We start from the raw sequence: 13,086 nt of genomic DNA on the forward strand, positions 1-13,086 counted from the left end.
CGGGAGGAGAGTTAATTTACATGGCAAAAGACAATAATTGTGATTTTCTTCCTCTGACAGATACACAAGTGTCCATGGTCACATCAGATGGTGATGGAGGAGAGTTGGCAGAAATGTCTGAGATTCCTGAAAGGACTGATGAGGAAGGTACGGAGTTGAATACCTCTCAGCAATGTGGCATGGCAGCTGCAATAGAGGAAGGGGAGGAATGTCAGGAGGCTAAGATGCCTGAATTGGGGAGTGGTATTGCTGAGTTCAAGTTAAATGTTGTGGCTTATGTGAAGGAGGAGGCCTGTGATGCTCTGGCTGCTGTGGTGAAGGGAGAACGCTCAGAATCTTCTGGAGGTGAGGAATCTGCAGCTTTGGGAGCAGAAGCTCCGCCGTCTCCACGAGCACACAGACAACATCAGGCCCATGCTGTTGGTGAAGAAAATGAAGATTATCTAAAGCTTCTTGCATGCTTGCATCAGGAACAGGTTCAAAGTACGGAGAGTTATCAGGCCACTTCTAACTTGCTTCAGCAAACTTTGACTGAATTTAAGATGGATGTTAGCCAGAATCTGCAAAGAAACAATGAGATTCTTCAGCAGCATCTACAAAGAAACAATGAGATTCTTCAGCAGCAGAATGAGGTTCTTTGTCAGCTTCTGCAAAGAAGCAATGAAACTTTGAATGAAATGAGGCAGATTCTGTCTCAAATTGCAGCATGCTCCTTCAGAATCAATGAGAAGGGGGGTTAGACCTCAAGATAGTTGACAGAATTATTTGAGTACTGGTAAAGGAACTCAGGCTACTGGAGGTTCCGGATGTTTTGTTTCGAAGGGATAAGTTTTCCCTTGCTCGGCTAACAAAATAAATAAACAAATTAAAATTTAAGAGGTACAGAGGTAGATCAATCATTAATGGTAGCTGATGATACAATTTGTGTTCCAGGAAGTCTTATGAAGGAAAAAGTATTAGGTATCAATGAAAGGGTGAACCCTAAAATTAATCTAAGAAATTAATTTGTAAATGCAATCGTTACAGTGGGAACTATTCCCAAAGTATCTATCGGAGGAATAGATTTCATCCTCGGTAATGATTTGGCTTGTGAAGACAGTAATGTGCTGACAACTGTATTGCAACAGGCAGTTGATAATGGTGATCTTAAACTTTTGAAAACTACTGTGGAGAAAGATGAGAGACTTATTTCACCTAACAAGCAATTGGAGGAAAACCCGATTAACACAGAAAATTAACGTTCATGTATGAAAGAGGATTTTGTGAATGAAAAAATGGAACTGATGAGAACAATTGAGAATCGGCCAGGAAAAGTGGAGTATTTGACAGAGGAGTTGAACTGTCTAAAGGATAAACTTGAGAAAGCAAATTGAGAAAAGGTTGATTGTCAGTTAAAAACTTGGTGAATTTCAAGCATCAGAAGTATTTATGAAGTATTGTGGAGAATATCTTGAACAAGGAAAGGAGGTTCTGGTCATCAGAATAATTGGTTGAATGCAGAATTAAAAAGTAAAACTAATGAGCTGTCAGATCTTGGTTGTGAGAAGAGCAATGAGATGCTTAAAATTCAAAACAAAATGAAGGAGAAGATGGATGGTATGGAGTGTCGTGATCCAAAAGTTGTTCCTGTGAATAAAAACTCATTGCTGAATTATGATCGAGTTGAACAAAGAATTGATCCAAGTACTATTACTGATATGTCAAAGTCAATAATGGATAATGAAGAAACAACAGAAGTACCTGAAAAATTGGAAACAATGAATTGTCAACCGGAAGTACTAAAATAGCAAAGTGATCTTTCTGAGTCAATAACCAGAGACACTGATGTAAAAATGCTTGTCAGTGATATTACACAAGAAGTAGTCGTTGGAAGAAAGGCAAGTGAACAGTTTGCCAAAGACCAGTCACAATCTGCTGAGAAATGGACTGAGACAGGTCAGAAGTTGTTTGAAAAAGTTGAAGGATTAGAACGAATGACAAAACTTCAGAGAAAGGAAGTGATTGACATGGCTCAAACAGTATTGAAAATAACTTGTTTGAAATGGGACTCGGAGAAACAGAAAGATTACAAAATCTTGAAGAAACAAAGCAAGAGCATAATATCATCTTGAGTGAACATCAGAAATATCTTAACAATATTCTTGAAACAGATTTGGATCAGAAAAGAAATGGATATGTTAATGCACAAACATGACATTTTGACTGTGTTAAATCGAAATGCAAGTTCACCACATGTGAATTTGGTAAGTTGGCTTGAGAATGAAATTATGCTTCTGAGTGCCGAAAAGGACAATTGGAAGGTAAACTTAAATGAAACATTCTTTTCTGAGATTGAAACTGGAAATCAGAAGAAAAAGAAACACAAGACTTGAGTATTATAATGTTACCATTTATAGAGTCTGATCTTTTTAAAGTTATTGTCTTTGGCTTAGTTAAATCATTGTAATTATATATTATGATGTGTAAATGTGAACTAAGGAAACTGCACTTGTATACTAAGTTATGTCTTTATATGTTTGTGATGAGTTTGGGTAAAGTGGGTGTAACACGATGTAAAGAAATCTTCACAATCGTGATGATTTCTTTCTTTCAAGGGAGGTGTGAGGAAACCAAATATAGTTTTAAGGGATTTATATTTGTATGGGTAAGTTTTAGAAATGAGGTCGAGTTTTAGGTGGGTTTAATTTAATGTTTCTGTGCCTGGAATGGGACCTATAGTTAATTTCATGCTGTACAAAGGTGTTTGTGTGTGTGAAGGTTGGTTTCAGCTCTAGCTAGGATTCTGTTGTGTTTAGAGAGCTATGGCGTGAAGAATAAATATAGTTGCTTAGCAACTAGAGGTCCTTGGAGAGAGAGAGAGAGAAAGCGCTTTCTTTGTTCTTTAGTTTGAGCCGGAAGCCAGGGGAAATTGGTGATGGACAGCTATAGAGAGAACATCTTTCAGCTTTCCAACAAGAAAAATCATACAATAGAGTGGTTAAGGCAATCAGTGCCAGAAATCTAAGGAGCAACTCATTAAGGAATCCAGAGAAAAAAAGAAAAGTTTCCATGCGGTCTGAAGTGAAAGGAACAAAGTGGAATGGGGAGCAAAATGGAGTACTGTTCATTTCAAGTCACAGAACTGAGAAGGAATTGGTTGGTGAGAATGCTAGAAAATAGGATTAGTTGAGAATGTCTTACTACCGCCTGGAAATTTTTTTAAATAATTGGGAAGAAAGTATTGGTTGAAATTATACAACAGTGGAAGACATTCAAGGCAAAAAAATCCCAAAGGTGTTGGTACAAAATCCTGGAATGGATCCACTGTTAAAAGTGGAGTGGAAGCTTTGTGGAAAAGTGTAATTGTAAAATCTAGACTGGATTCCGGAATGCAAATTGCTAAGTGAAAGTATTGCTATGAAAGAAGATTTTAAAGCATATTTTGGAAGTGGAGTTTGGAAACTGTCATGTGACAATCTGGGGGCAATCTGAGGAGAAATCTGCAGACACTAACTTTGTGTGTTAATGTATTGTAGCTTGAAATGTACTTTGTCATCTATATTAATCTTAAAATGTATGAGTGAGACTGCTAAGCTAAAGGAGGAGCAAAGGGATATTGTATTATAATCAATTTTTCATGTTTAATCAATCTTTTTTCTTGTTAGACCAGAAGAAATAGGAACAGGAACAGGCCTTTCAGCCCCTCAAATCTCAGTCGGACCATGGCTGACTGTCACATTTCCTGCCCCTTCCCCGTAACCCTTGATTTCCTCTCATTCTTCTAAATTTCAATGAGTGGAGTCCCAACCCGTTTAATCTTTCCTCATAAAATAATCCCTCCATACCAGGGATCATCCTAGTGAACCTTATCTGAACTGTCTCCAACGAAATATTATCTTCCCTTAAATAAAGGGACCAAAACTGCTCACAGTACTGCAGATGTGGTCTCACCAGTACCTTGTACAGGTGCAGCAAGATTTCCCTACTTGTATGTGAAGACCAACATTTCATTAGCCTTCCTGATAACTTGCTGCACCTGTGTGCTAGCTTTCTGTGTTTCATGCACAAGCACTCCAAGTCCCTTTGTATTGCAACTTTCTGCAGTTTTTCTTTGTTTAAATAATACTGTTCTTTTGTTCTCCCTTCTAAAATGAACAATTTCGCATTTTTCCACTTCATACTCCATTTGTCAAAGTTTTGCCCACTTAACCTATCAATATCTCTTTGTAAACTGTTTGTATCCTTCTCGCAATTTGCCTTTTGTGTCATCTGCAAATTTGGCTACCGTACATTCGCTTCTTTCCTCCAAGTCATTAATATATGTTGTAAATAATTGTGATCCTTGTGAAACCCCACTGGTTACAGTTCACCAACCTGAAAAATAACCCCTTAACCCCACTCACTGTTTCCTGCCCATTAGCCGATTCTTTATCCATGTTAATATGCTATCTCCAACACCATGGGCTCTGATCTTACGACAATGTTTTCTGAGGTACGTTGTCAAATTTCTTCTGGAAGTCCAAATGCAACACACCTACTGGCTCTTCTATCCACTGTGGTTGAGATTTCCTCAAAAAAGTAATAAATTAGTCAGACACAATTTCCCTTTCATGAAGCCATGCAGATTCTGCTTGATTATGATTTTCCAAATGTGTCAATTAATAATTGATTCCAAGATTTTTCCAACAATAAGCGTTAGGCTAATCGAACTATAGCCATCTGCTTTTTGCCTCTCTCCCTTTTTGAATAGGGATGTCACATTGGCAGTTTTCCAATCCTACGGTACTTCTTCAGAATCCAATAATTTTTGGAAAATTATAACCACTATTCCTATACCTACTTATTTTAGGATCCTACGATGCAAGGCATCAGCACCAGAGGACCTATCTGTCTTTAGTCTCAATCATTTGTCTAATACCACTTCTCTATTGATAATGATGGTACTTATTTGCTCCCCCATATTCTTTAGTATTAATGGGATGTTCGAAGTATCTTCTTCTGTAAAGACTGATGCAAATCTGTTTAACTCTTCTGCCATTTCCTATTCCCTATAACTTAATCTCTTCACCTTAATTTTCTAAGAGGCTTATGTTCACTTTGACCTCTCTCTTCCTTTTTATATATTTAATGAAGATCTTGTCAGTTTTTATATTCCTCGCTAGTTTCCCCAAGTAGTTTATTTTCTCTCTCTCATCTTTTTAGTCCTCCTTTGCTGGATTCTGAATTTATCCCAATCTACAGGCTATCACCGACTTTTGCCTTTTTTATGCTTTTTCTTTCAACTTAATACTCTCCTTAACTTCCTTGGTTAGCCATAGTTGGTTAATCTCTCTCTGACAATCTTTCCTTCTTACTGGGGTATATCTTTGCTGAGAGTCATGAATTATCTCCTTAAATGTCAGCCACTGCTTGCTTACTATCTTTTCCTGCTAATCTATCCATCCGGTCCAGTTTACCTAACTCTATCTTCATTTCATCGTGATTCCCTTTTATTTAAGTTAAACAGTTGTTTCTGATCCACGTTTGTCATTCTCAAACTGAATATCAAATTCTATTATGTTGTGATTACTACTTCCTGGGGGATCTTTTACTCTGAGGTAATTTTTTAAAGCTGCCTCATTACCCATTATGAGATCCAAGATAGCCTGTTCCCTGGTTGGCTCAATGATATGTTGCTCTGGGAAACTATCCCTAATGCACTCTATGAATTTGTTGTCATAGCTACCTGTTCCAACTTGGTTAACCCAATCAACATGAAGATTAAAGTCGCCCATAATTATTGCACTATAATCTTTACATGCTCTTATTATTTGCTGATTTATACCCTTTCCTCCAGTGTGGCTACTGTTTGGGGGGATTGTACACTTCTCCCACCAATGTCTTCTTTCCATTGTTGCTTTTTTACCTCCACCCAAATGAACTCGATACCATTCGAGCCAAGATCGTCTCTCAGAGCTGACCTCGTTTAATCTCTTACTAACAGTGCTACCCCACCACCTTTTCCTTCCTTCCTGTCTTTCCAAAGGGTCAAACATCCCTGGATATTAAGTTCTTAGTTTTGAGCTTTTAACCATGTCTTCGTAATGACTATGAGATCATATCCATTTACCTCAATTTGCACTGTCAGTTCGACTGCCTTAATCTCGATGCTTCATGCATTAATAAACAAAGCTTAGGCTTGCCTTTTTGTCATGTTCAGTCATCCTAACCTTTGTTTATTTCTGTGGCCCTATTTGCCTCTCATTCTTGATCACACTGTCGACCGTTTTGCATTTCACTGTTACTTTTATTGCAATCTTTGTTTCTTGCCCTTGTCACCCTGCTTATGTTCCCATTCCCCTGCCATTCTAGTTTAAATCGGTCCCAACCACACTAGCAAATATTTGCCCTGGGACATCAGTCCCGGTCCTTTCTAGGTGTAACCCATCCAGTTTGGAAGTAGGACTAGTGCAATCACAATGTCCCAGGAATCTGAAACTCTTCCCCCTTGCACCATCTTTCCAGCCATGTATTATTCATCTGATAATTCCTGGTATTTCTACTCTGACTAGCACGTAGCCCTGTTATTAATCCTGAGATCACTAGCTTGGAGATACTACTTTTCAACATGCTTCCGAACTCCCTATATACGATTTTAGGACTTCATCCCTTTTTTTAAACGTACGTCTTGGTACCGATGTGTACCATGACCATTGGTGTTCACCCTCCTCCTCCAGAATGTCGTGTAGCTGCTCTGAGACATCCTTGACCCTAGTACCATGGAGGCAACATTTCATCCGAGAGTCTCATTTGCGAACACAGAAATGCCTATCCATTTATAAGTGATGGAAAGGGTCATCGACAGTGCTATCAAGCAGTACCTGCTCAGCAATAACCTGCGCAGTGACGCCCAGTTTGGGTTTCGCCAGGTTCAATCAGCTCCTGACCTCATTACAACCTTGGTTGAAACATGGACGAAAGAGCTGTATTCCAGAGCTGAGGTGAGAGTGACAGCCCTTGACATCAAGGCTGCATTTGATCAAGTGTGGCATCAAGGAGCCCGAGCAAAACTGGCATCAATGGGTATCAGGGCAAATACTTCGCTGGCTGGAGTCATTCCTGGTACATAGGAAGATGGTTATGGTTGTGGAGAGTCAGTCATCTCAGCTCCAGGACATCTCTGCAGGAGTCCCTCAGGGTAGTGTCCTAGGCCCAAGAATCTTTCGGCTACTTCATCAATGACCTTCCTTCCATCATAAGGTCGGAAGTGGGGATGTTCACCGAGGATTGCACAATGTTCAGCACAACTTGTGACTCCTCAGATACTGAAGCAGTCCATGTTCAAATGCAACAAGATCTGGACAATATCCAGGCTTGGGATGACAAGGGGCAAGTAACATTCGCTCCACACAAATGCCAGGCAATGACCAACACCAATAAGATACACTCTAACCACCACCCCTTGACATTCAATGGTGTTACCACCACTGAATCCCCCACTGTCAACATCCTTGGGATTACCATTGACCAGAAACTCAACTGTACTCGCCACATAAAACATAGTGACTGCAACAGCAGGTCAAAGTCTAGGAATACTGCGGCGAGTAACTCACCTCCTGACTCCCCTATTCACCATCTACAAGACACAAGTCAGGAGTGTGATGGAATACTCCCCACTTGCTTGGATGGCTGCAGCTCCAGCAACACTCAAGAAGCTTGACACCACCTCGGACAAAGCAGCCCGCTTGATTGGCACCACATCTACAAACATCCACTCCCTCCACCACCGACGCTCAGTAGCAGCAGTGTGTACTGTCTACAAGATGCACTGCAACAATTCACCAAAGATCCTCAGACAGCACCTTCCAAACATATAACCACTTCCATCTAAAAGGACAAGGGCAGCAGACACATGGGAACACCACCACCTGCAAGTTCCCTCCAAGCCACTTGCCATACTGCCTTGGAAATATATCCAGTAAGAGTTTTAACAACACCAGGTTAAAGTCCAACAGGTTTATTTGGTAGCAAATGCCATTAGCTTTCGGAGCGCTGCTCCTTCATCAGATGGAGTGGATATCTGCTCTCAAACAGGGCATACAGAGACACAAAATCAAGTTACAGAATACTGACAAATCACACGATTTGGCCTCAAATATTTTCTGTGGTAGTGAATTCCATCGATTCAGTGAAGAAATTTCACCTCAGTCCTAAAAGGTTTACGCCTTATCCACAAACTATAACCCCTACTTTTGGACTCCCCAGCATCAGGAACATTCCTTCTGAATCCTCCCGTCTAATTCTGTTAGAACTTTATACTTTTCTATGAGATCCCCTCTCACTCTTCTAAACTCCTAATGAATACAATCCTAACAAACTTAGTCTCTCCTCATATGACAGACCTGCCTTCCCAGGAATCAGCCTGGTAAACCTTTGCTGATTTCCCTCTATAGCAAGGACATCCTTCTTCAGGTAAGAACATGAAACCAACACCCAATACTCCAGATGTGGCCTCACCAACGCCCTGTGCAATTTCAGTAAAACATCCCTATTCCTATATTCAAATCTTCTCGCAATGAAGGCCAGCATATCATTTGCCTTCTTTACTCCTGTTGCACCTGCATGCTTACTTTCATTGACTAATGCACAAAGTCACCAAGGTGTCGCTGAATATCCTGTTTTTCAATTTACACCCATTCAAATAATAATCTACCTTCCTTTATTGCTACTGAAATGGATAATCTCACATTTATCCACATTCTACTGCATCTGCCATGCATATGACCACTCACTCTGCCTGTCCAAATCACGCTGAAGCTTCTCTGCATCCTCACAGCTCATTCTCGCACTCAACCTTGTATCATTTGCCAATGAGGAGCTCTCCTGTCGTGACTTACTCTTTAAATTAAACCTTTTAAATCAACTACTCTAGGGCCCTTTTGTTCTGATGCTCATTACTACAGAATGTACAAACTATAAACTGCAAAAAGACCTTCTAAATTATAAGTATAAGTAGTTAAATACTTATCACTACTTACCAATCAACTCTCTCCCTTGTAGTCTCCACAGCTCAACAGGTCAAGGGAGCTCTGAAAAGCAAAGAAAAAATGCAAAGATCACATCTTCCCCCTCCGAATTCCCACGTGCTCCAAATTCAACATACTCACACTCAGTCTGGCTTTGTCTCACTAGGATGAGGTCTTTCCACTGATCAAGCTCACTAATTAAAATTAAAATTAATTAGCACTCCTGTGTCACTGTTCCTTCATGTTTAAAAAGTAGAAATTACAGTGTTTTGAGCCAGGGTTCTATTCTGGGATCTTCCCATCCAGTTATAACATCAACTGGTACCATAACGTGGTATTGAAGGGAGAGGTGTCTGAAACCCAACATGTGTAGATTTGACTCGTTAGGAGCTGGTCTGAGCTCCACGGATTTGTTTGAATAGATAAAGTACCCTTATGGGTCCCCAAACATGTTTGTGGCAGCAAAAATTGAGAAAATTTAGATGTGCTTTGAGGGGCGGTACGGTAGCACAGTGGTTAGCACTGCTGCTTCACAGCTCCAGGGTCCCGGGTTCGATTCCCGGATCGGGTCACTGTCTGTGTGGAGTTTGCACATTCTCCTCGTGTCTGCGTGGGTTTCCTCCGGGTGCTCCGGTTTCCTCCCACAGTCCAAAGATGTGCGGGTTAGGTTGATTGGCCAGGTTAAAAATTGCCCCTTAGAGTCCTGTGATGCGTAGGTTAGTGGGATTAGTGGGTAAATATGTGGGGGTAGGGCCTGGGTGGGATTGTGGTCGGTGCAGACTCGATGGGCCGAATGGCCTCCTTCTGCACTGTAGGGTTTCTATGACTTCTTGTATGACTTCTATGAGGTTACTAAATGCAGCCAATGAATATGCATGGAAAGCACACAAGCCCATTGGAACTGAGAGCTCATTGAAACGCAAGAATAGTTGTCAGAAGATAAGCTGTCAAGGGGATCTGTCAAGCTCAAAAGGCATTTCAAACTCCTGTCTTTAATTCTTGGAAAAAAAGTATTTGGAGTGTTAAAATGATTGCCTTCCAATGTGTCTTTTGGCATAAGCCTCGGATTGACTGGAATGGTTCTACATGACAGATTTCACAACCATGAGCAAAATTGGGTGCCTGCAATTTCACAGATTGATTCACAACTCCAAGTGGTTATGGACACGTTGATGTGGGACTATAAATTTCATTGTTTGCTTTTATTGGGCATTATGCAATTTGATTTAAACTTAGTTATATAGGACAATGTAATTGAAGGAATGTAAATGTAATTGTACCTTTTATGAATTTCCTTTGTGAATAATTGTTGTTCAAAAAAATAAAGTCTACAACAGATACTTGGGACTTTGTTTTTATTAAATCTCAGCAAGGGTCCTGAGTTCTGCCCATTGTGGATAATGGGCGAGTTGGCATTGGTGGTGTAAGGACAATGTTTGGTTTGAATTGCCACTAATCTGGACTGAGTGGGGAGGGAGGGCAGAGGTCGGTATGGACGGTTTGAGGGGTCATGGGTGGAAGACATAGGATGACAGCGGGTGTGAAGAGCCGGGGGGTGGGTGGGGTGCGAAGTGTTGGCTGGGGAATCATTTGGCATGGATAGGATGTGGGCAGTGTGTGAGGAGTGACAGTTTTGTTTCTCTTTTTAAACTTCAATATGACACTTCTCTGAGATAGGCCTTTCCAGAGAGCCCAACTCCTCACCCAGCATCTTCTGCACTCATTCTAGGGTCACTCGGCCCATCTCCCAGGGTACTCCACCACCTTGGAATGAATATCCCAACTTCACGATCTTATCCTGGCTTGGGTTGCTCCAGTCAAACAGTTCAGCACAAATCACTGTGCAAGCAGGTCTCTCAGCTGGATCTTCTCACACAGCATAAGGAGCATTTCCACACCTGTTTCCCCACAGGATATTATGGGAAGTAATCCGTAGGAATTTTGATCACTGAATATTCATTCCTGAATGAGTGTGGATATTACAGGATGCCATCTCGAACAAAAACTGCTTGTTTGACAGAGATTTCTAGTGTAGGAAATAGCATTCTTCATCATCAGATGTGTTTGACAGGAGGTCAGAACAGGAAGATCCACAGCAATGCTGATGTATGGTGATGGAATCAGCCCAGGAGGGAGGGACACATGAGAGAGGGAGACAGGGCAATAGAGAACAAATTGGAGACAGGGGAGATGGGCACAGCAGAGAGGGAAAGAAGATGAGGACTCGGTGTTTGGACACTGACTCAGGATGTGAAGTGGGGGTCAGTGTGTTGACATGCCCATGTGTTCATGTCTGACAGCCCTGTCCTATCCAGGGATCAACTCCTGGAAAGGCTTCCTTTGGCTTCAATTTCAGAAGCTCAACATTCACCCCATCCTTTCATCTCTCCCACAACGTCTTCATTCATTAGCCTCTCCTGGGATGTCCTGGTCCATTCACCACTCTTGGGACATCGCAGCCAATTTCCCTTTCCAAGGATGTTCCAGTCCCAGGTGTCACCTGTCCCAGTTCCTCTCCTATACATTTCCAGTCTATACCTTATTTGAGAGTGATATTGTTCAGCATGCAGTACACTATGATGATTATAACCATTCTCTCTCTCTGTCTGGGAATACTGTGGTCCACCCTGAGGTGTAACCAATACCGGAAACAGTTTTTCAATCTCCTAGGGTCCAATCTGCACTGAGTGGGGAGGGAGGGCAGAGGTCGGCATGGACGGTTTGAGGGGTCATGGGTGGAAGACATAGGATGACAGCGGGTGTGAAGAGCTGGGGGGGGGGGGGGGTGCGAAGTGTTGGCTGGGGAATCATTTGGCATGGATAGGATGTGGGCAGTGTGTGAGGAGTGACAGTTTCTCTCTGTGAACTGCCTCAGAGAGACATAGGCATCAATAAACAACATTCCTCAGCAAACCAGACCCAAAGGCAGCAGCGTTGTCACTTGCAGCTCTAACTAGTTAACACTAGTTGCCACTACGGGCGGCATGGTTGCACAGTGGTTAGCACTGCTGCCTCACAACGCCAGGGATGCGGGTACGATTCCCAGCTTGGGTCACTGTGTGGAGTTTGCACATTCTCCCCATGTCTGCGTGGGTTTCCTCTGGGTGCTCCGGTATCCTCCCACAGACCAAAGATGTGTGGGTTAGGTATATTGGCCATGCTACATTGCCCCATAGTGTCAGGAGGACTATCTAGGATAAATGCGTGGGATTATGGGGATGGGGCCTGGGTGGGATTGTGGTCTGCGCAGACTTGATCGGACATATGGCCTCCTGCACTGTAGGGATTCGATGATTCTATGACTTTAAATCAAATCAAAATGTTCAGGCTGCCAGTTTGCGGGGGCGGGGGGGAGAGAGGTGGGGGGGATGCATTTACAGTCTTGGAAACTGAATCGTATCAAACAGAATTGTTATAAATTATTGTCACTTGTGGCTTGTTAACTCTTTCAACTTTGAGGCAGATATGTGGGTTCAACTTATACACATTACAACACTGATCACGCTTCTAAAATCTCTTCATTAGCTGTAAAGTGCTTTCAGATGTCTTGAATTTGCGAAAGTTGATATCTAAACACAAGTTCTTCTTTCTGAGGGAAATGAAATACTTCCTGGGAAGCGGAAGTGACATACCCATTGATGGAGAAGGTACACCAGCTCACGGTGACATTGATCAATGTTGTTTGATTTGATTTATTATTGTCATATAGAACAAACAAAGAACAAAGAAAATTACAGCAAAGGAACAAGCCCTTAGGCCCTCCAAGCCTGCACTGACCATGCTGTCCAACTTAACTAAAACCGGGGACCATATCCCTCTATTCCCATCCTGTTCATGTATTTGTCAAGACGCCCCTTAAAGGTCACAAGCATATCTCCTTCCACTACCTCCCCTGATAGCGAATTCCAGGCACCCACCTGTGTAAAAAATCTGCCTCGTACATCTCCTTTAAACCTTGTCCCTTGCACCTTAAACCTATGCCCCCCAGTAATTGATTCTTCCACCCTGGGAAAAAGCTTCTATTCACTCTGTCCATGCCTCTCGTAATCTTGTAGACTTCTATCAGGTCGCCCCTCAACCTCCGTCATTCCAGTGAGAACAA

At 41.8% G+C, this 13,086-nt stretch overlaps 1 protein-coding gene across 1 annotated transcript in view; it reads left to right on the plus strand.

The window, feature by feature from the left end:
* Positions 1-10,317, plus strand: part of LOC144497557 (uncharacterized) — a 52,639-nt gene extending 42,322 nt beyond the window's left edge. The window contains exon 9 of the mRNA XM_078218981.1: positions 61-10,317. Coding sequence (XP_078075107.1) covers positions 61-740 — 680 coding nt within the window. The 3' untranslated portion in view covers positions 741-10,317. The remainder of the gene's footprint in view (positions 1-60) is intronic.
* The last annotated feature ends 2,769 nt before the right edge of the window (positions 10,318-13,086 follow it).

The sequence above is a fragment of the Mustelus asterias genome, chromosome 8, assembly GCF_964213995.1.
Source record: "Mustelus asterias chromosome 8, sMusAst1.hap1.1, whole genome shotgun sequence".
Lineage (NCBI taxonomy): Eukaryota > Metazoa > Chordata > Chondrichthyes > Carcharhiniformes > Triakidae > Mustelus > Mustelus asterias.